Raw genomic sequence first — 22215 nt, 5'->3', positions numbered from 1 at the left:
GGGGTGCAGAGTTCAACAGAGGTTCACAAGAGAAAGATGTCAAGGGAAAGCCATCAAAGATGGTCTCATGGAAGAAAAGAACTATCAGTGATCAAATGCTGCAAGCTCGAGTGGAGTATTACATTTAATTCTCACACAGAGACATTAACCTGCCAAAGGGCACACACCGCGTGAGCGGAAGAAACAACACTCAAACCCGGGGTGCCCGACCTCAGAGTCCAGACCACCGAGGGACTCCAGGAAGAGGTGCTCAACACAAGCTGCACGGCAGCAAGCTCATGAGATACGGATCCAAAGGTACCTATTGTCTCTGGCTAAGAGAAGTGGGCTAGAGCCCCTGAATATTATAACATCTGCCATGGAATGTCAGAGTCAGAAGCTAAAATGCAACGGACAGAGAAGCTTGAGATGGAAAGGGTGGCCTTTCCTTTTAAAAGCAAAGTTGTCGAGGAATGAGAGAGCAGAGCAGGAATGGGGGAGGAAGGGAGAGCGTGGACAGTCACGGGAGGGCTCACAGCGTGGGGTGTTTTCCCCACAAATGGTAAAGCACACATAACACGGAATGTACCATCTTACCTAGTTTTGGGTGCACAGCCCAGTGGCGCTTGGCACCTTCACACTGTGTGCAGCCACGAGCCCCACCATCTCCGGAACGTTTGCATCTTCCTAGGCTGAAACTCTGCACCATTCAATACTCACTCCCCACCCCCTCTCCCCGCCCCCCGCAATCTCCATTCTACTTTGTCTCTCTGAATTCGAGTGCCCTAGGGTCTTCTAAGTGGAATCACAGAGTGTCTATGTTTTCACGGTTTTCATCGGTATTGGGAAAAGACAACAGGAGAGGCTGAGACTGCGCCAGGGAGCCAAGTCACCACGTGGGATTCACGTGGATGTCGGTGGACAGGAGGGGGCTTGCAAAATACCTGCAGGACGATCTTCTTGTGGATGGCGAATTTGGCGATAATGTGCGCCAGGAGCAAGTGTCCGCTGTACTTGCAGGCCGGGTCCACGCAGGCCTTGGAGAGCAGGCAGGGCCAGGCAAAGGTCATGAGGCGGCGCAGCTTGCTGTTGCGGTTCTTGTTGTTGTCGTGGATGTGGTGGGGGGCGTGCTCCACCAGCAGCGTGGCGTACTGCAGCAGGTAGATCCGCAGCGAGTCCAGCATGTCCGCCTGCTTCTCGGGGTCCAGGACCTGTGCAGGGACAGCGGGAAGGACTCATTTCCAGTTGTGAACTGGGTTACTGACTGAGGGTCACACAGCAGGTTTAACCCTTAAAAATACATACATACATACACACACACACACAGTATGTAACGTGAAGTTTTACAATGATATCAATAACATCTTATCCATTTTTCTTCATATATATGTGAAAGGAGAAAAAAACCTCAGGACCCCAGTTGGCTCTGCCCAATGGAAAAAATTAAGCTGAAAGCTGAGTCATGCAAGAAACTGGCTCCTTTTGATGCTAAGCAGAGCTACAGATGAAAGGTTAATGATCTCCACAGGTAACGACCCCGTGTTCACCTTATCTTATATAAAGTGCTGGCTTACTGAGCGTGAGATGAACACAGAACTGACTCTTTCCCCACCTGCTCCCCTTCTTTGGCAATGTGTGGATGACCACACCCGCCCCCTTTCCCCTTCAGCCGACTTTCCCCCTTCAAACACTGAAGCCCTCAAAGCCATTTTTAGAGAAAGGCACAAATGTCTCTCCCGGACACATCCTGAACTTTGGCAAAATAAATTTCTAAACCGACTGAGATCCATCTCAGGTACTTTTTGGTTTACATATGGATTAGAAATCCACCAAATTCATTTCAACATTTAAATAGGGTAGGCTTAAGAGTCAGGATGCAGGGGCTGGAGGAGGGTGAGGTGGGAAAAGAAGACTTCTTTGATTCAAGGTGATTTAGGACTGAGTTTCTTAATTTCCAAATAGTTGAGATTTTTTTTTCCCGGCCAACTTTTGTCTACTCCTTATTTTTCTGCATGATGATCAGAAAATGTGACCTGGAAAAATGTCTACTTTCAAAAAATTGTTGCAGTTTTGAAAGCATCTGACAGATTTTTTAAGTGTTTCACGGACATAAGAAAAAAAATGTACCTTGTGTGAGGAATATTCTACACGTCTCTATTAAATCAAGTATAATGGCAGCATCATTCAGTTCAACTTAGTATCCTAACCACTGTCTATCTACCAGGTCTTAATAATTCTGAAAAATGGACAGACTGAAGTCTTCCATTATAATCATGTTTTTATCAAGGTCCCTTTTAGCCCCAAGGTCCTCTCTTCCCTAGATGTACTGCTTCTTGGCAGGCCCACACCTGCATCTGTAGCCTCCAGCCTGCCAGCTCCTTTTCTCCTCATCCTGACGTTCAAAATCCCTATAGCAGCAGCATCTGACCCAGGAGACACAGCCTGGAGAAGGTAACAAAGGGGAAGGGGTCCCGTCTGGACTCCATCTCCCTACACTTGCCCAGAATAAGGCAAATATCACTACGGAGACCAAGAATAAACGTTTGGGCTCACTCTGATCCTGGGGATCAGATGTCAACACTGCAGGAAGGAGGCCCGTCTGAAAGGACAAAGACTATGTAAGCTCCAGGAATCTGCCAATGGAAACAACAGTCCCCTCTGCCTTGATCCCAGGACAAAATGGCTAAAACCAGCAATCTGTATTTCTGATGAGGAACGCCAACACGCAGCATTCCAACAAACACTCTATGTGAGAATCTCAGGGCAAACACAGCCTCTAACAGTGAAGATCAATACAGTAAGCCTTGGGGAAATAACACAATGCAGGCATTTAATTCCAAAAACCCTCTCTAACACAAACTGTAAAGCGCAGAGATGTTAAAACCGAGCTCAGTTCAGACTGGACTACGGCCACCACAGGGATTCATTCACTGGACAAGGAGGAGTCACAGCAGCTACTGCAGGCAGTCTCATATGCTCACTGGCTGTCAGGAGAGTCTTTTGCAAAACTGAAGATGAAAACAGAACACAGAAACTCTGTTGACCAGCCAGGGGTTTTCACAAAATAACTGCTATATGAATTTTCATTGAGATCTATTCCATTTCTGATTAGAATCTATTAATGTGGGAAAGTTAATTCATTCCAAAGTAAGGCTGCCTTCAAAAACTCACTAATAAGAATGGTAATGTGATGGTTTGCTATAAACTAACACAATCACGAAAAATGAACGTGTTGGGGGAACAAATTTATTTCAATGAAACCCTCTTAACACACACACACAGACATTCATCCACATGCCAGGTTACTTCTCACGCCCATGCGCATAGTGATACCACCTTGGTAATAAACACACTGGTGATGCTTTCTGGGTTATCTCCTTCTGGATTGGGAGGTCCCAATAGCTGCTCTCCTTCCCCCTTCTCAAAGCTGTACAAGAAAGCAGGATTCAATATATGCTGTAGAACCTACAAAAAACAAAAAAAAAAGAAAAAGTTTAAATAAAGAAGGAGAAAAACAAAGCCATGCTGCTTGTTTCTTGAGTAAGACGGGAAGAACAGCCAGTCTTGGCCATACCACACCATCACGTTGGAACTCAACCCAGGGTGAGACTACCAACCTTGACTTCTACACAAAGAACAACTAGAAAGGTAGGTTAAAAACTTGTGGAAAAGAGATGTCAGCCTGCTTTATTCTTTTCACGTCACACAAGCCATTTTCTAAAAACAAGGCAATTAACGAACCACCATTCACCGCTGGGTCACCGCTGCATGAACTTGACGTTCCTCAGCAATGGCACTTTCTCACCTACAGCCCGGCCCACTAATTGTTATTTTTTTCTTGACACAGAGTCTCATTGTGTCACCCACGCTGGGATGCAATGGTGTGATTATAGCTCAGTGCAGCCTCCAACTCCTGAGCTTAAGCAATCCTCCCACCGTGGCCTCCTGAGTACCTGGGATTACAGGCACCTGCCACAGCACCTGGCTCACTCTACTATTTATTCAAGGGAGACACAGCGAAAAAAGAAAAGGGCCTGAGGTTCCCTAGAAAATCAGATTAAATACCCGTAGCCTTCTACAGCATCAGAGTGGGACTCACTTTAGCTTTTAATTCATCTCCGAAGTTGGGGTCGCTGAAGTCTACAAAGCGAAAAAACAGGGCACGTTTCTGAGTGATGCTATAATTTTTGGGAATCTCTTCCTCCATATACTCTTTTAAGAATGTCATGTTGCAGAGAAAACGACCAGTAAAGGCTCGGAGCAGCTGGAACAGCAATTCTATATCTCCGTAATTCCTTCTGGAGAGTCAAAAGAAGAAGACAGGTTAACTTACAGCAAACTTCATTAACAACTACGCCTCTGACTTGCCTTGAAACAGCTCAGAGACATAGCCCATTCTCTACAACCAATCCGACTGCACGTATCCCATGACCACAGCCTTGTACAGACAAGAAGGAGGCTCCGGCTGAACTTGTGGTCCAGAGCCGGTCCCGCGGAGCAGGGCGGAGGAGGCACCCACTTGCAGTAGTTCAGCAGGCAGTAGGCCAGCAGCTTGGGCTCCTTCCAGTTGGTGGCCGCCATGTTCTCCTTGCGGTGTCTCTCTTGGAAAGTCTCACTCACCCACACACGTCTCAACTGGCTCACCAGAGAATGCTGGCTGGCCAGCCAGGAGTCATCGTTTTTCACTATGATGCTTATGATCTGTCAAAGAAGAGACAATTAGGGAACTGCGTCTCGATTAAACCCCTGGGCGTCGGGGGCCGGAGGAAGGGGCGCTACCTTGATGGCCTGGAACTGGAGGTCCAGGCGCATGGTGCTGGTGCTGGGTGAGCCAGGGCGCACGGCCGTCTGGGCACCCCCCGGCAGCAGCAGGGTGATGAACCTGTTGGGGTTGGCAGCCAGCACATCCCGCAGAGGTCTGGCGTCTTTGTGTTTTAAAAAACTCTGAAAGCAAAACAAATAGAAAAGCCGTTTTAAGCTAATCAAACTGATAGAAAGTTAGAGGATATGAATTTTAAATCTTTCTAAATCTTTGAAAAATCTTTCTAAATCTCTCGAAGAAGGCTTACCAAAAAAGCAACACACTCATGCTTTTTAAAAGATGCTTGTTTTTCTTTTTAAAAAGAGAGTCTTGGGTCTGTGGCCCAGGCTGAAGTGCAGTGGTAAAATCATAGCTCACTGCAGCCTCCAACTCCTGAGCTCAAGCAATCCTCCCACCTCAAGCTCCTGAGTAGCTGGGACTACAGGCATGCGCCACCATGCCCCGCTAATTTTCATATTTTTTGTAAAGACAAGGTCTCACTCTGTTGCCCATGCTGGTCTCAGACTCCTGGGCTCAAGTAAACCACCCGCCTCAGTTTCCCAAAGTGCTGGGATTACAGGTGTGGGCCCTTAAAACGTACTTTTAAACAGTAACCATACTTTATGAGCTTATAATCCCGGCAGAGCATTTATTTGCTACCACCACCAAAGTTCTACAAAGAGCGGTTCCTAGACCTGCGCGTTTCACAGACACAACCAAACAGCAATGATGTTTCCAATAGTCAAATGGATCTAAGAAACAAGCAGCCAGGACACCGAACAGTGAAATAAGAACTGAACATGTCAGAGCACAACAGCTCACACGCATTTGCAGGGACCCCTGACTCTAGCCGCTCACAGCTCTCACCATAAACATTCTGCTCCACTGGGGATCGTTCAGGGTGGCTTCCATCATGAACAGCTCCACGGTCTGCGAGGGGTGCCGAGTCAGGAACTTGATTAGGGGCTCTCGAAACGGACTCCCCGCCTGCAAAACATGTGGGAACGCTGCATTTCACACCTTCCTCTCCTCAGAGCTTGAGGCTCTGTCTACCTAACACAGTCCCTTGTTACTGGAGGGCATGAACACCCACAAGCAAATACTGACATAGAATGTCTTTAAGCTGTTCCATCTGTCCATTGAAAATACAATCAAGTGAGGATGCTACAAGCACCAGAGAGTGGCAGAGCAAGAAGCAGCCTTCAGTGTGGCCCTTACCTCGATCAGCATTGCCCGCTCCGTTTTCATGACAACCTCTAGCAAAGGTTTCACCAGCGTCTGAGGAGCCGCCGGGATCAGATGAAAAAGGTTTATAATTGCTGAGCAAATCTTCATTTCCTGATCAAGAAAACCAGAAATTATAAATAGGTCAATTAATTTTGCAAGCGACAGAGATCAACGTCACTACAGACCCTACCATAGTCTAACTATGTTGGCAAGGCTAGGCAGTGAAGCAAAGGGTTCACATGTAAAAGCCACAACTTACCAGCCTTAGGTTCTAACTGTGCTGTGTCCTAAGGAAACTGACTGCCTGTGGCCTTCAGCGTTCCTGTCCATTGTGCAGGGTGTGGAGGGGCCGACTGTGTACACCTGATGTGATCGTGCTGTTTGCTGTCATGCGTGCTGACGAGTGGTAAAGGTGACCTTACTGGGCTGCCATGCTAGTTCCCCCACAGAAGTGGGGACGATTCCGCCTGGGGCCAGAGCAGCGTGAGGATGCCCTACTTCGCCAAGGTATCACGAGGTCCTCTCAATACACTAAGTTTTAAGGGCATAGACATCTTTTGCCTGCAAAACCTAGCAGAGGCCAGCGTGGTGGCTCGTGCCTGTAATCCCAGCACTGGGAGGCTGAGACGGGTGCATCACCTGTGGTCAGGAGTTCAAGACCAGCCTGGCCAACAAGGCAAAACCCTGTCTACTAAAAATACAAAAAGTAGCCGAGTGTGGTGGCGGGCACCTGTAGTCCCAGCTACTCCAGAGGCTGAGGCAGGAGAACTGCTTGAACCTGAGAGGCGGAGATTACAGTGAGCTGAGATCGTGCCACTGCACTCCAGCCTGGGAAACAGAATGAGACCCAGTCTCAAAAAAAAAAGAAAAAAGAAAAAACCACACAAACAAAAAAAAAACCCTAGCAAAGTTCTTCAAAAAATACTTAAGTATTGGCCGGGCGCGGTGGCTCATGCCTGTAATCCCAGCACTTTGGGAGGCCGAGATGGGCGGATCACGAGGTCAGGAGATCGAGACCATCCTGGCTAACACGGTGAAACCCCGTCTCTACTAAAAAATACAAAAAACTAGCCGGGCGAGGTGGCGGGCGCCTGTAGTCCCAGCTACTCGGGAGGCTGAGGCAGGAGAATGGCGTGAACCCGGGAGGCGGAGCTTGCAGTGAGCTGAGATCCGGCCACCGCACTCCAGCCTGGGTGACAGAGCGAGACTCCGTCTCAAAAAAAAAAAAAAAAAAAAAAAAAAAAATACTTAAGTATTTACCCTGGAAATTAAATATCAATGTATATAAACAACTGATCCTGGTACTAAGTATTTGTCAACCAGGCCCAAAAATAAAGGTGACGAACTGCTCCACTGAATTAAATCAAAGATGTGTGAAATGCCAAGGGTGCTACACGTTCTACTATCTCACAGCTCGGGGGTGGGCTGCTGTTGCTCCAGCTTTCCCTTCTCACTTTCCAGTTTCGCTCCTGTCATTCAAAGGAATTCTCCACGGCCACAGGGAGGGACACGTTCCAATGTGCCGCGCTATGCTGTGTGTGCTGCGATCCTCAGGGTAAGATGGGGATGACAGCACAGGTCAGGAAGGGCCTCACTCCCAGCAGCACCCGAGAGACTTTCGGAATTTCTCTTTACACCAAAGGCAAAGCAGGAGATGGGTACGAAATGAGAAAAATGGGCTCAAGGCCAGCTCCGTGTCCCCTAAAATTCCCTTCCCCAGAATCTGCAAGACTTAGGACAGAGTAAGTTCCATCCTGAAATTATAATGTTCTAAAATGGTACTTTTACAATCCGCTTTTTCATTTTCAAAGCACTGTCACAGAAACCACTTCTTTGGGTCTTTGCAACACTGCTAGGAAGCAGGAGTGACAGATGCCGTCATCCCCATTTTACACAAGACAGAAAGCTCGGGGTGTGTGTGCATGTGTGTTGTGTGCACATGTGTGGTGCATGTGTGGTGTGAGCGCAAATGTGTGAGCACACATCTGGTGTGAGTACACTGGTGTGAGTGCATGTGTGGTGTGTGTGGTGTGAATGCATTGGTGTGTGTGCACATGTGGTGTGTGCATGTGTGGTGTGTGTGGTGTGAGTGCACTGGTGTGTGTGCACGTGTGGTATGAGTGCACTGTGGTGTGTGCACATGTGTGTGCATGTGTGGTGTGTGTGCGTGCGTGTGTGGTGTGTGTGCATTGGTGCGAGTGCATGTGTTGTGTGTGTGCATTGGTGCGAGTACACGCATGGTGTGAGTGCATTGGCGTGTGTGCGTGTGGTGTGACTGCATGTGTGGTGTGTGCATATGTGTGTGCGCGTGTGGTGTGAGTACATGTGTGGTGTGAGCGCACGTATGGTGTGAGCACACGTGGTGTGAGCACACGTGGTGTGAGCGCATGTGTGGTGTGAGTGCACTGTTGTGTGTGGTGTGAGTGCATGTGTGGTGTGTGCATGTGTGTTGCATGTACATGTGTGCTGTGAGTGCATGGTGCTGTGAGTGCATGGTGGTGTGTGCATGTAGTGTGAGTGCATTGGTGTGTGTGCACATGTGGTATGAGTGCACATATGGTGTGAATGCACGTGTGGTGTGTGTGTACTGGTGCAAGTGCACATGTGTGTGTGCATGTGTGGTGTGAGTGCACTGTGTGCATGTGGTGTGAGTGCATGTGTGGTGTGTGTGTGTGTGTTGCATGTGCATGTGTGGTGCGAGTGCACGTGTGCTGCGTGTGCATATGTGATGTGAGTGCATGTGTGTTGTGTGTGCATGTGTGGTGTGAGTGCAGGTGTGATGTGTGTCCATGTGTGGTGTGAGTGCATCAATGTGTGTGAACGTGTGCTGTGTGCACATGTGTGAATGCACTGGTGGTGTGAGTGCACGTGTGATGTGAACGCACGTGTGGTGTGAGCGCACGTGTGGTGTGAGTGCATGTGTGGTGTGTATGCATGCAAGAGAGAGATGAAGGGGACCGGGTGGGTGAGTGGGACGAGCTGTGAGGGTTTAAATTCAGGGCAGTCAGTAGTGTGAAAGAACATGTAATTCCTCCCACTTCTAGCAGGTACAATATACTCTGTGTGAGTTTCCTCTCAGGAGGTTGCTAGCTATGTGTATTCAGATGGAGGTTATGAACACAAAATCTAATTCAATTTTAAGTATAACTGAGACATTGCAATTCTCACATGAACTTAAGAGTCTTGCTTAAAACGTCCTAATAGAAAACATGCTTGGCATTGGACAGTTCACAGCAATGATACTGATACAACTCTGCCACAGACAGACAATACAGGTCACTGCACTCAAGGGCACAACGCACTCTGTCCAGTACAGAACCACGACACAGCTAACGAGTCACAGCAAAACCAGCAACGACAACAACCCCCTCCTGTAGCTCCACTCAAGTTCTCACCTCTACCCCTTCCATGGCAGGCTGAACCAAAACAAAAATTACAGCATGAAAAAAGGCAACAGAAAGGTAAAAAGAAAAGAAAAGAAAAGAAAAGGTAAACTGTTCTTCACATTGCAAGTCAGAAACTGACTGTTAATAGGTTGTTCTCACCTCAAACTGACAGAATGGAGACAAGGGACATCTCCCGCACTCGGAAATGCTTTCCTGAGGATGGGGAGGAAAATCATCTTTTTTCTATTTATGTTATTTACATAAAAACTTCCCATATACTCAAACACAGTAAGGGTTATTGGGGTTAACAAGACAGTAAAGACACAAATTATCAGAAAGCACACAGTAATTAACAAATGCTCAACAGCAAAAAGCACACCTTCACCTTCGAGGTCAAAACACAGCCCTTCTGACAGAGAGTGGCTAACAGTGGACTTCTTCCCTACAGCACGTTTTCAAAATAGAGCTTCAGGATTCTTGTGAAAGGGGAGAAACTGGAAGACCTTGTTGTATGCAAGCACATTTTTAAAAAGTCTTTCATAGAGTGAACAATTCAAATTTTATATGAAGTGCTAAGATAATAACAAAAACCTCTTTCCCGGCTATAGTCAGAAGAGGTCCAGGTGGTTTAGGCCATGACCACACCCAATGAACAGCTGGGCTATCATGTAAAGTGAAGCACAGTCTTCCTAAAACTGGCTCTGTGTGTGTGTGTGTGTGTGTGTGCACGCACTATGCGTGCACACGCAGAGAACAGGCATAACAGGTGGTCATGCATTCTCCTCTGTAAGCTCGCGGTTAAAAAGGAAAGCTTCCTAAACAGTGATGGGGCAGAGCTCTGATCACAGGGGTATCCAAAGCCTCAGGGCACGCCAGGCACAGTCGCTCACACCTGTAATCCCAGCACTTTGGGAGGCCAAAGCAGGTGGATCACCTGAGGTCAGGAGTTCAAGACCAGCCTGGCCAACAAAGTGAACCCCAGTCTCTACTAAAAATACAAAAATAAGCCGGATGTGGTGGCAGGCACCTGTAATCCCAGCTACTTGGGAGGCTGAGGCAGGAGAATTGCTTGAACCCAGGAGGCAGAGGCTGCAGTGAGCCAAGACTGTGCTATTGCACTCCAGCCTGGGCGACAGAGGCTCCATCTCAAAAAAAAAAAAAAAAAAAAAAAAAGGCTCGAGGGCAGCTTAGTCAACTGTCTAGCATATCTTCAATGGTAGGTAGTGTCTCAACGGAATGACGTCTGGGGATGCTACCAAATAGGAACAAACTACTCTCCAAGATTAAAATGTGATCAGAATTCAGGAGCTGAATGGCAGCCTGGCCCCGGGCTTAGGTGATGAAGCCACGGCCATGTTGGTTGTCTCTGGGCCCCCAAACACCATGGCCTCTGAGTTTCAGACAAGCGGCCAACCTCACGGAGCTGGACCCTCCCCGGATGTTCAGGTAATATAATCACAGGATGATAAAAATGTTCCAGGAGGAGCTCAAGGACTTTCCAGTATCCACGACTCCATCCCCTATACAACTGCACCCCCACCTCCAAATAACCTGCTGTAAACTTTTATGAAATCTTTTATTATTTTTTTAACTAGGCCAAGTTAAGGATTTTATATTAAATCTTTTTGATTCAAATGAGGTTGTTCATCTACCCACTAGGTTTTTTTAAATGTTTATTCTAGAACTGACTGAGTTCCAGAAAAGTAACAGCTTACTATAAAAACAAATATAAAATGTAAAGCAAAAGTACCTAACAGATGAGAGAGGGAGAGCAGCACAGAGACACCTGCACCTCATCCCAGGGGCCTGGGCTCATTAACATACTCTGCTCTCCTCCACGAAGAGTTCCTGATTCTCTTCTGCGTATATAAATAGCAAACCTTCAACAGGATCATGCGTGGCATATCACTTCTTTAAAAAGTTTAAAATCCTGGTTTAGTTTTGCTTACTTGGCTGTTTAGAAGCAGTAGGAAACAAGACTTACATAAACAAAACACCTTGATACACAATGGTCAAAACAAAGCATAATAAAGCCAGAAAAGAAAAATCCAAGTTGGGATGGAACACATCCAGCAAAGGCACACGAGGACAAAAAGCCACGTTAATTATGCCTCTGAAGAACTATGAGGAAGTCCCTAACAGGAACACTGTTGTCAAGTTTCACTGGGGATTATGAAACCCATGGAAAAGGCAATTCCACTGCGAGGACATCAAGTTAAAAACAAAAACTGTAAAAAATAAACATATACAAATAATATTAGATTTAAAAGAGCAGAAAGCATGCATTCTTAAGAGACAAAGTCTTTAATGACCCACATCAGACACTTTAAGATTTAGCTGAAGCAGTTTTCCTTTAAAACCATACAAATGTGCTTTGAAGGGCCAGTCATATAACTGGACAAACAATTGGGGTGGATGACGCAGACCTTGAAAACACACGTGCCGGTATTTATGGGATTCCTTCTTACATTCCCCTGAAGGCTTTAAGTCCTAAAAAATCTCCAGTTGGTTTTATCAGGCAATAATGATTAAACACATTTACCGACCACCCCATGATGGAAAGCGATGGAAACAATAGGTGAGGAACGCACCACCATGTAAACAGCGGCTGCCAAGGACAGGCTAGAAAATCCGCTGTTTAAAGCAGAGCTGGTAAAATTGAAATACTAACATTCAAGCCCCCCAGAATTCTCAACAGAAAAGTCATATTAAAGTGAACCAAAGGGGAGATTTTAAAGAAACATAAAAAGGAATGTTCAGCAATTAAGAGAAAGACAGGCAAAACAGAATACCAATCAAATGTGTTTAACAATTTACAAGGACTATAATCACGTCAAACTAGATTTCTGACCGGCATTTTAATGAAAGCACTGTCCCGGCATTAGCAATGACCCAGCATGGCGGCTGGTGCCCTTCCCAGAAACAAACAAGTCACTCACGTTTCCGTCGCTCCTCTGGCCCCCTTTGTGGGTGATCACCACCACTTCCATCCACTTGCGCAGATGTTGCTGTTGGAAAAACACATCCTGAGACACAACTTCCTCACAGAGGTACATTCCACTTCCAAAGTATTGCTCTCTGGTGGAAACACCTATGTAATCATTCATTTCCATCATGTTTAGTGTGAGAACTGCAACGTTTCCATTATTAAAACAGTGCAACCATCTAACTAGTGATGAGAATAATTGGCATTTGTTCATGTTTCAAAATAAAAAGGCTAACTTGCTCTGACACAGAAGGAAGCGCCCTGACTCCTGGGTGTTCCAATACCAGGCCCTGCCATTTTACTTTCTGTTAACTTGTTTCCCAGCTGTTCACTGAGTGCTTGGAAGTGTCGGCTCCCACACTGGGTGTTACAGTAGAGACGTGAGCGGCCGACCTCATCCGTGTCCTGATGTCCCTCTCCTTGTGGAGCCCGTGGTCTGATGGGGAAAAAGGTAAACATAAAGGTGCCTACTGTGTGTAGCTACAATTACAGTGTTGTAAGAGGAAGACAGGAACCAGCTCTGATGAGAGAGGAGGGGGTCGGGGTCCTCCTGCTGAGGACAGGACTCGGAAAAGGTAGGAAAGCCAGAAGCAGAGGGGCAGAGAGAAGAGGAGGACAAAGGCCCTGACAGCACAGAAGGAACGGCGGCCACAGCAGCTGGGGAGCAGTGGGCACAATGGGGACCCTAGGGAAGGGGCTGGTGAGATAGATATGGACCCCATTCGGTCAGGGACTGTGCAAATGAGTGCCACAGGGCCGCAATTCCCTCTGCAGAATGAGGGCCATGCTTCAGCAAGGGACTCTGCATTTAAGAGTATGGGAAGAGACCCCCGACTACCCAGGCACCTGGTAGCCAGGCTCCAGCCTCTGTGTCCAGCAAAACCAGACAGACAAATGCCCAGGCTTTAAAGCTAAAACCACAACAAGAGCATTCGGTAACAGCTGCATCTTTAATATCCTGCGTTGTTCAAACCCTCCCTTCAGAACACCGATGTCCTACAGGAAGTTAGCAAGTTGCTTTAAAAAGGTTTCCATGGGCCGGGCGCGGTGGCTCAAGCCTGTAATCCCAGCACTTTGGGAGGCTGAGACGGGCGGATCACGAGGTCAGGAGATCGAGACCATCCTGGCTGACACGGTGAAACCCCGTCTCTACTAAAAAAAATACAAAAACTTAGCCGGGCGAGGTGGCGGGCGCCTGTAGTCCCAGCTACTCGGGAGGCTGAGGCAGGAGAATGGCGTAAACCCGGGAGGCGGAGCTTGCAGTGAGCTGAGATCCGGCCAGTGCACTCCAGCCTGGGCGACAGAGCGAGACTCCGTCTCAAAAAAAAAAAAAAAAAAAAAGGTTTCCATGGTAGAACAGGAACGGGGAACAATGGTTTGGACACCTAAACACTCCTCTCTAAGACAAGCCTTCTCTGAGCCTTTAATGCCCTTACAGTCCATGTCAGACTTGGAGAGGCTGCATTTCCCAACCTTACGTAGCCAACAAACTGGTTTCATGAAACACCGCCATCGTGCAGAGTCAATGTTCCAGGGACCACTGGCATTGAGAAATGCATACAATAATACACATTTCTTCAAAGCACTACAACAACATTCCCTAAAGGATATTAATCACCAGAATAGAAATTCATGAATCCTACTCCTTACCAGAATGGCTCCTTACACAAAGATATAAATGAGAGTAACAGAATTCAAGGGATAGACAACAGCCAGCCACATCACCATTCTTTTTTTCCCAAAGGAATAAAATGACGCTAATGGGTATATAAAATTCATCTTTAGCTTGGTGAGGAAATTATTCAAGCCAACCAACCACATGGCCAGGTGCGGTAGCTCACTCCTGTAATCTCAGCACTTTGGGAGGCGTGCAGATCGATTGAGGCCAGGAGTTTTAGACTAGCCCGGCCAACATGGTGTGATCCTGTCTCTACTAAAAATGCAAAAACTAGCCGGGCATGGTGGCACATGCCCATAATCCCAGCTGCTCAGGAGGCTGAGGTGGGAGGATTGCTTGAACCCGAGGTGGAGGTTGCAGTGAGCTATGATCACGCCACTGCACTCCAGCTTGGGAGAGCAAGACCCTGTCTCGATAAACAAACAGAAAAACCAACTAACCACATAAAAGACTTAATAATCATGTCAAGTAGTTCAATCTTAAGGAAACTGAATACCATATGCAAAAGAATGAAGTTGGACCCTTATCTAATGCTATATACAAGAAAGAACTCAAAATGGGCCAAAGACCTAAATGTAAGAGCTAAAACTCTAAAACTCTTAAAAAAAGGTCAATTTTCAGGGTTGTTTCCATGAATGCCCACCCTAAAAGTAAGGTGCCTTAGCTCTTAAAATACTGCTGAAGGCTTGAGCTATTAAACTCGAAAGCTTATGAGGGATGACAAGAGCTCCAGCAGTGACTGAACATGGTTCTGAAGAACATGACTAAGTAAGGCCAGTGTGTCCCTTACCACTGCCTCTGGCAGAGCCCAGCAGGCAGGTGTAACTCAGGAAGACCTCCGCCATTAAGCACAAAGGCACCGTCAACGTTAAGTCCAGGCTGGACTCAGTCCAGGTGGGTGCTAGATGAAAACGTCTGGATGGAAACTCCTCCAGCTTGAACCACGCAGAGAGCAGAAAAGGGAGGAAAAAATTCACCTAAACGAACCATTAACGCAAAATCCATGTGATTTATTTTAGGCGGAAAGACCACTGGCCTTGGTCAGAAACTACAGACATTAAGGCAGTTGTCTTCATATTGCACCAAAATAAAATCTTGGTAACAATGTTCACTGAATGATTTCCCAGCTCACAGCAGATTTGAAGGGTTAGACCAGGGATTAAACATAAACAGGCTGGGCCGGGTGCAGTGGTTCACATGAGGTCAGGAGTTCAAGAACAGTTTGGCCAACATGATGAAACCCCATCTCTACTAAAAATACAGGCGTGGTGGCAGGCGCCTGTAATCCCAGCTACTCGGGAGGCTGAGACAGGAGAATCACCTGAGCCCAGGAGGCAGAGGTTCCAGTGAGCCGAGATCACGCCACTGCACTCCAGCCTGGGTGACAGAGTGAGACTCTGTCTCATAAACAAACAAACAAACAAACAGGCCAGGCGCAGTGGCTCACATCCGTAATCCCTGCATTTTGGGAGGTCGAGGCAGGTGAATCACTTGAGGTCAGAAGTTCAAAACCAGCCTGCCCAACACGGTGAAACCCAGTCTGCACTAAAAATAAAAAAATGAGCTGGGTGTGGTGGCGGACGCCTATAATCCCAGTTACTTGGGAGGCTGAGGCAGGAGAATCACTTGAACCCGGGAGGCAGAGGTAGCAATGAGACGAGATTACACCACTGCACTCCAGCCTAAGCAACAGAGCCATACTCTGTCTCAAAAATAAAAATAAACAAATCAAAGCTGCTTCAGGCAAGCATACAAAGGCAGCAAAAAATGACAGACGACTTTTCAAGAGGAAACATACACAAAAGCATTAGGACATTTGGACACATGCACAGAGCTCATGGGCCTCATGTGTGAAAGCACCTCAGCCGTAACACAAGATAGTGTTTACAGGATGTGCTCTGGTTAGGAAGTGATGTAACTTTATATATTTATTTTAGCCACTCTTGTGAATATATGGAATATATGGAAACTGATAGGTATGTATGTCTATTACATGTATTTGGAAGCTTAAGGAGAAAGTCTCCAATTTGGAACATTCACTTCCATATTATACTTCTTCAATTATAATGTATTACTAGGGCACAACTTACAATTTTAGTGTTTGGCTCATTATTCATTATTTAGGTACTTGTAGATATGAAGAAACTAACATATAGATGAGGTAAAAAGCTATGTGTCTTTCATATATATTTCTCTACATTCTGCATGTAAATACAATGTATCTATGCACTGTGATACATTGTATAAACTCCTGTTTAGAGCTGGGGGAAAAGTATACCAAAAAGAAAAAAGTAGCTCCAGTATCTTAAAATGTCAGATGGTCAAACGATACTTAGGAAACATAAACAAGAAAAATACATCCATGTTTGCAGTGGTGGATCATGAAATCCTGTTTATTATATATAAATCCATTTACCAGAAGCAAAATTGAATGCAAAAGAAAGCTAATAGATGATATCCTCCATCCACTTACATTTCAATTTTAAACACTGACAAATGGGTTTTTTTCCTGCATAATTATTTCTCTGTTAATTCTAAAAACCCAAAGGACTCTGATGTTCTTATGCAAGACTGTATGAAAGAAGGCACACTTACCTATTTTGTAGGAGTGTATATTAGTAAAAATTTTTTTGGAGAGCAATTTGACAAGGTGCTAAAAGATTAAAATGCATACATTCTTTTGATCTAGAAATTCTACCAGTAGAAATGTACACCACAGATAAACACATGTGAAATTATGAACAAGTTCTTCAGTGCATCTTGGGATATAATGAAAAGGCTGGGAACAATCTAAATGTTCACCAGTGAGGCCATGGTTAAATAAATTATGGCAAGTCCATGTCATGAGGTACTATGCAGCCATAAAGCAGAATGGAGTATTTCAGGTACTGATACGAAATGATGGGTGTTAAATGGGAAAAGCAAGGACTGTGTATATATATATTGTACCTCCTTTTATAGGAAAAAAAATATATACATACGTCCTCTTCCATATATAAAACATCTCTAAAAGGATACACAACAAAGTCTTAACCCTGGCTGTCTCAGGGAGGGGTCTGGGTAGCTAGAGGACAGGGTGGGGGGGAGGCTTTCTGCAGTATATCCTTTACACTTTTTCAATTTTAAGCCATCTGAATGCATTATTTATTTTATTTTATTTATTTATTTTTTTTGAGGCAGGGTCTTGCTCTGTCACCCAGACTAGGGTGCAGGGATGCCATCTCGGCTCATGCAAACTTCACCTCCCACGCTCTGGCAATCCTCCCACCTCAGCCTCCGAGCCAAGAAGCTGGGACCACAGGCACGTGCCACCAGGCTTGGCTAATTTTTTTTTTTTTTTTTGAGATGGAGTTTCACTCGTTGCCCATGCTGGAGTGCAATGGCACAGTCTTCGCTCACTGCGACCTCTGTCTCCCAGATTCAAGCGATTCTCCTGCCTCAGCCTCCCGAGTAGTCAGGACTACAGATGCGTGCCACCACACCAGGCTAATTTTTGTATTTTTAGTAGAGATGGGTTTCACCATGTTGGCCAGTCTGGTCTCGAACTCCCGACTGCAGGCGATCTACCAACCTCAGCCTCCCAAAGTGCTGGGATTACAGGTGTGGGCCACTGTGCCTAGCTGCATTATTTATTTTTAAAATAATTTAACCTTTTTTAAGTTAATTATAGAGCGTTTAAATGCATTTGGCTTACCATCATCTGATCACAAAATTTATCATTGAAGGAATTTGGGAAGAGCCTCGTGACCGAAGTCAGGCGATTCACAACATTCAGCGTCAAGCTCCGGTAATCTCCCAGCATCATCAGCAAAGGTCGCATATGTGTGTGGATTTGATCGACCTCTATGGTAGCACCTTCTAAAAACTATTAGAAAAGTTGTAAAGAAAAATAGACAACTGAGGACACTCCATAATAGAAGAGAAGTCATCTTCAACCTTAGTTTCCGTTCTCCCTTAGGAAGATGGAATATTAGTCATATACTGTCTTTCAGAAATTCATGATGAAATGAAGAAGACTTATCTTTACTGTTTAATATTTTTAAAAATTCAGTATGACTATGAAACAGGTATATTCTTATTACAGCTTAATGTGTAATAACCACATGCATAAAGCTTTTTAGGCACATACTGTTTATATAGCAATAAACAGGAAGAACTCAATGCAGAACACACACACACACTCACACACACACACTCACCCACTCACCTTTCTCATACAGGCTTCTCCGGCCTCCTGGAGCTCACTATTGGTGGAATTCAGGGCTTTGAAGAGTGCAGCTATGATTTTCTCCCTGGACTGAGGAAGGTAATTGCAGGCAGCAAGTGCATCTTCAGGGAGAGAAATCAAGACATTTCATTATTAACTGAAAAGATACCCAAATAATTTTCTTCTCTATATTTATTTATTATTATTATTTGGTAGAGAAGGTATCTTGCTATGTTGCCCAGGTTAATCTCCAACTCCTGATCTCAAGGGATTCTCCTGCCCTGGCCTCCCCAAGTGCTAAGATTACAGGTGTGAGCCACTGCCCCAGCTGAATTTTCTTTCCTAAAGGCTCCTACCAACCAACAAAAAATATGAACCACAAGCCCTCTTTCCTAGTGTTTGGCCTTGAGAAAGACAAAAGTACACATGGTCTTCCATCCTCATGTTGAGTATAATCTAAGAGTGAAGTCCAGCCTGCCAGAAAAGCCATGATAAATCTTACATCTCCAGATAAGAAGAAGGCTTGAGGGGGAAGAAAAGACACCCACTGACACCCCTATTCCAGGACACCTTCACGGGGTAATGGGGTGACGGGCCCCAGGGCAGTCCCATCTGAATAAGGCTGATGGCATGGTCTCTGGCCCTCCGGTGACAGGCAATGCAGGGGACAGACACACACAGTCCAGGCTTTCTTCACTACCCAGGTTTGAGGTTGAAAGGCTTTACGACTTTCAAAAGGCAAATATTCTTAAGGAAGGAGACACACTTCAATCTTCTATGTTAGGTGACAGGTAACATTCATTCTAGCAAAAGTAGCACCCACAATGGCTAACGGGAAGGAGGTGCAGCAGAGATCCCCAAAGAAGACACCTCAAGAGAAGAAGAAAGCTGCCTGTCATCCCTGGTCCCCCTGCTGGCTTTGGCTGGCACTGTCTGGAACACTCCACCCCCATCTTCTAGCTCAGGTATTATGGTCTGCCTCTCAGCTCTTCAACTCTAACTCAAGGAAGATTCTGGAAATATTTTATTAAGAGCATAAAAATCAACAAAGCAAGAGAGAATCAACTAAAAAAGTTTGCATTGGGCATTTATATTCACTCTCCACAAGAGAGAAAATGACTGTTTCTATGTCGGTCAGTACAGATCTGGTCTATTTTCCTACACTTTGCATCATTCCTGTGCTTGACAATGAGAACTGAGGTTTCCCAATGAAAACCTAGAGACTGCAGGATTAACAAATGCTTGAGTCATTAAAAAGCTTTTAAGACTGTCGTGTCCCTTACTATATATACACTGTGATTCTGATTGAAATGGCACCATATGCATGATACGACAATCCTTTTAAACCAGAACGTCTGATTCATAAAACAACAACAGACTTTACTATAAAGCACAAAATTACTTCAATCCTAACAACACATATAATTTTACTGCACCTCATTATACACATTATACAATTTGACAAACATACAAAAATAATTTTTTGATCCCATCTGAAAAAGACTACAAAAAGTCATAAAAATTAACAACAGGCCACTTTTGTTTTCTATAGACCTCCTCTATGGTCAGTCTCCTTTCACTTTTATACCCTGTAGATTTTCATTAACTTACTTAATGCTGCAATTCGCAAAGGTACGAGCGACGGAAGGCTTTTATAACAGGGCAGCTTTGTTAAAGCTGAATCTTCAGCCTCACACAAATTCAACAGCTGCAAAAGATAAAACAATTTCATTTAGCCCACTCTTCCTGTGAAGACATAATAACCTAGCAAATAACAGAGCACAGCAACACACACACAGCCACACAATTAACAACTGATAAAATAAGCTCAAATTCTCAAGATTTTAAGTATCAAAGTGTGACCGAGACTCTTTAAGGCAAAACTCAGTTTACCTCATTAGTGAAAAGAATTCTTAGACACTTTCTCACCCACTCTGATACCACGATGTTTTTTTCTCACCCACTCTGATACCATCATGTTTTTTTTTCCTCAAAACAGGGGGTCACTTTATCTAACTGCAAATCCCATGATGGCGGGGCCGTCTCCTCCTGGTTCACATTAGCCTCCCCAGGGCCACGGGCAAGTGTTCAAGAAACAGATGGGCTATAATTCAAATATTTAAGTGAACACACTTTTTTTCTTTTCAAGTACAGAAATGCATAAGAAAGAAGCTGAACAGCACTGGGAATTCCAGTGACTATCCTTCCAGACATTTTACCACACAACTAGATACTTCTGTATCTGTTATCTAAGTAACAGACATGGTGTTCTATCACTATTTCCCCCTTCTCTTCATTCACATCCTGCAAAACTAGTATAGGCTTTGACCATTTTTTCCTCCTTAAAAGATTCCAACCTGGTAAAAGATTTAAAACAGCAGAAAAGGATACATAGTGAAAAGCACTTCAAGTCACCCACCCCATTCCACTGCCCAGAGGAAACCACTGTTGGTAGGGTCTTATATGACCTCCAAAAATACTCTCCTCACATGTAAGGGCATGCGTGTATATATGTGTGCAGGTACGGAGAGAACGCGTGTGTGTATGTGTGCAGGTACGGAGAGAACGCGTGTGTGTATGTGTGCAGGTATGGAGAGAATGCGTGTGTGTATGTGTGCAGGTATGGAGAGAATGCGTGTGTGTATGTGTGCAGGTATGGAGAGAATGCGTGTGTGTATGTGTGCAGGTATGGAGAGAATGAGTGTATATATGTGTGCAGGTATGGAGAGAATGCGTGTATATGTGTGCAGGTACAGAGAGAGAAGTCAACTACAAAACAAAACCCCAACACAGCCACACAGTATCACCTGGGAAGCTTTCAGACAGTGGATTCCCAGGTCTCACCCAAATCTACTGAACCTGAATCTCCAGGGAAAGGACTTGAGTCCAACCTTTTCAAAAGATCCGCACGTGTTCTGATGCAGCCAGGCACTGACAGACATCTGGAAAACCAGTTTCATGCCCTCAATACTGCCAGGCTCTGGTCTTAAGTGCAGTGAGGAGTTTTCCATGCAGGCTAAAATACATCTGTCTCTAGATCAGCCAAGGGAAGTTATGCATTTCCTAAAGGTCTTGCCCTTCTGTCAAGCCCAAATGATAAGGTATAAAGATCACAGCCAGACCATATGATCCTATAACCGTATGTCCAAGCAAAAACAGGACCTTAAAACGTCAAGAGGTAAATTTTCATATCCAGAAATTCAGACAGTGTGGACCTGGAAGAATTTGCTTTCTTCTGATTTTTGCCGTGGTATACTCTGACAATGCCTCTGCATGTATGATTCATGTCCCCCAAAATTTTAAATTTTATCCAATCACCAGACCATTACTGTATTCTAAGGACGTTGCTTATAATTTGGCAACATCCAGTTTCATTCCTGTTTGTCAGTCTAATATCACCCCCACACTGGAACGTTTACAGTGACAAATACTCATAAGATGCATAAGATGCCGTCTGCCAGGGTCCGTGTTTGGGTCAAGGGGCAAATCAAGTCCAGCAAAAAAATAAGAACCCGGCTGGACAGTGCAGTGATTAGGAACCAGGCTCTTAATAACAGTCCTGGCTTAAATTCAGGACTGCCCTGCGGCTTTGGATAATTAGCAAACTCTAAGCCTCAGTTTCCACACCTTCAAAATGAGAACAAACAGCTCAACCCCTACACTTCAGTGGGTGCTGTCAGAACTTAGGGCACTCGTGTGACGTTCTCAACAGCGCATGGCACGTTTCAGTGATTAGTGAATGCAATAAGGCACTTGCACTGGGCTAGCTGATCTAAGAGTGATTAAAGCAACTGGGTGCAGCTTCATCTTTAAAGTACAACCTTGAGGCCCTAAATTCAAGCAAGGGTTCCTGTTGGGGCTAACCGAGTTCTGAGAACTCAGAAGACATCAGCGTCTCTGCTGGCCATACCTCCCCCTTCCGCCCGAGCCCAGACGCAACATACCTGCTCA

At 45.3% G+C, this 22215-nt stretch overlaps 1 protein-coding gene across 23 annotated transcripts in view; it reads right to left on the bottom strand.

Moving 5' to 3' along the window:
- The window catches only part of TRRAP (transformation/transcription domain associated protein), a 136347-nt gene that overhangs the window by 58791 nt on the left and 55341 nt on the right, over positions 1–22215 (bottom strand). For 15 of the 23 annotated variants that reach the window (XR_012432216.1, XR_012432217.1, XM_005549119.5 and 12 more), the window contains 13 exons: positions 19876–19972; positions 18265–18386; positions 17752–17922; positions 12333–12401; positions 9553–9606; positions 9403–9423; positions 5999–6118; positions 5648–5767; positions 4759–4923; positions 4499–4680; positions 4079–4277; positions 3316–3444; positions 924–1190 (listed from right to left, as the gene is read on the bottom strand). Coding sequence is in view for 21 of the 23 variants with exons in the window: in XM_005549119.5 (XP_005549176.4) it covers positions 924–1190; positions 3316–3444; positions 4079–4277; positions 4499–4680; positions 4759–4923; positions 5648–5767; positions 5999–6118; positions 9403–9423; positions 9553–9606; positions 12333–12401; positions 17752–17922; positions 18265–18386; positions 19876–19972 (1716 nt within the window). In the remaining 2 variants the exon portion in view is untranslated. The remainder of the gene's footprint in view (positions 1–923; positions 1191–3315; positions 3445–4078; positions 4278–4498; positions 4681–4758; positions 4924–5647; positions 5768–5998; positions 6119–9402; positions 9424–9552; positions 9607–12332; positions 12402–17751; positions 17923–18264; positions 18387–19875; positions 19973–22215) is intronic. The other 8 variants (XM_015447089.4, XM_074034450.1, XM_005549118.5 and 5 more) reach the window with 2 other exon arrangements.

Source organism: Macaca fascicularis, chromosome 3, assembly GCF_037993035.2.
Source record: "Macaca fascicularis isolate 582-1 chromosome 3, T2T-MFA8v1.1".
NCBI lineage: Eukaryota > Metazoa > Chordata > Mammalia > Primates > Cercopithecidae > Macaca > Macaca fascicularis.
Note: the sequence above shows the minus strand (reverse complement) of the source record. Positions and strands in the feature narration are given on the sequence as shown.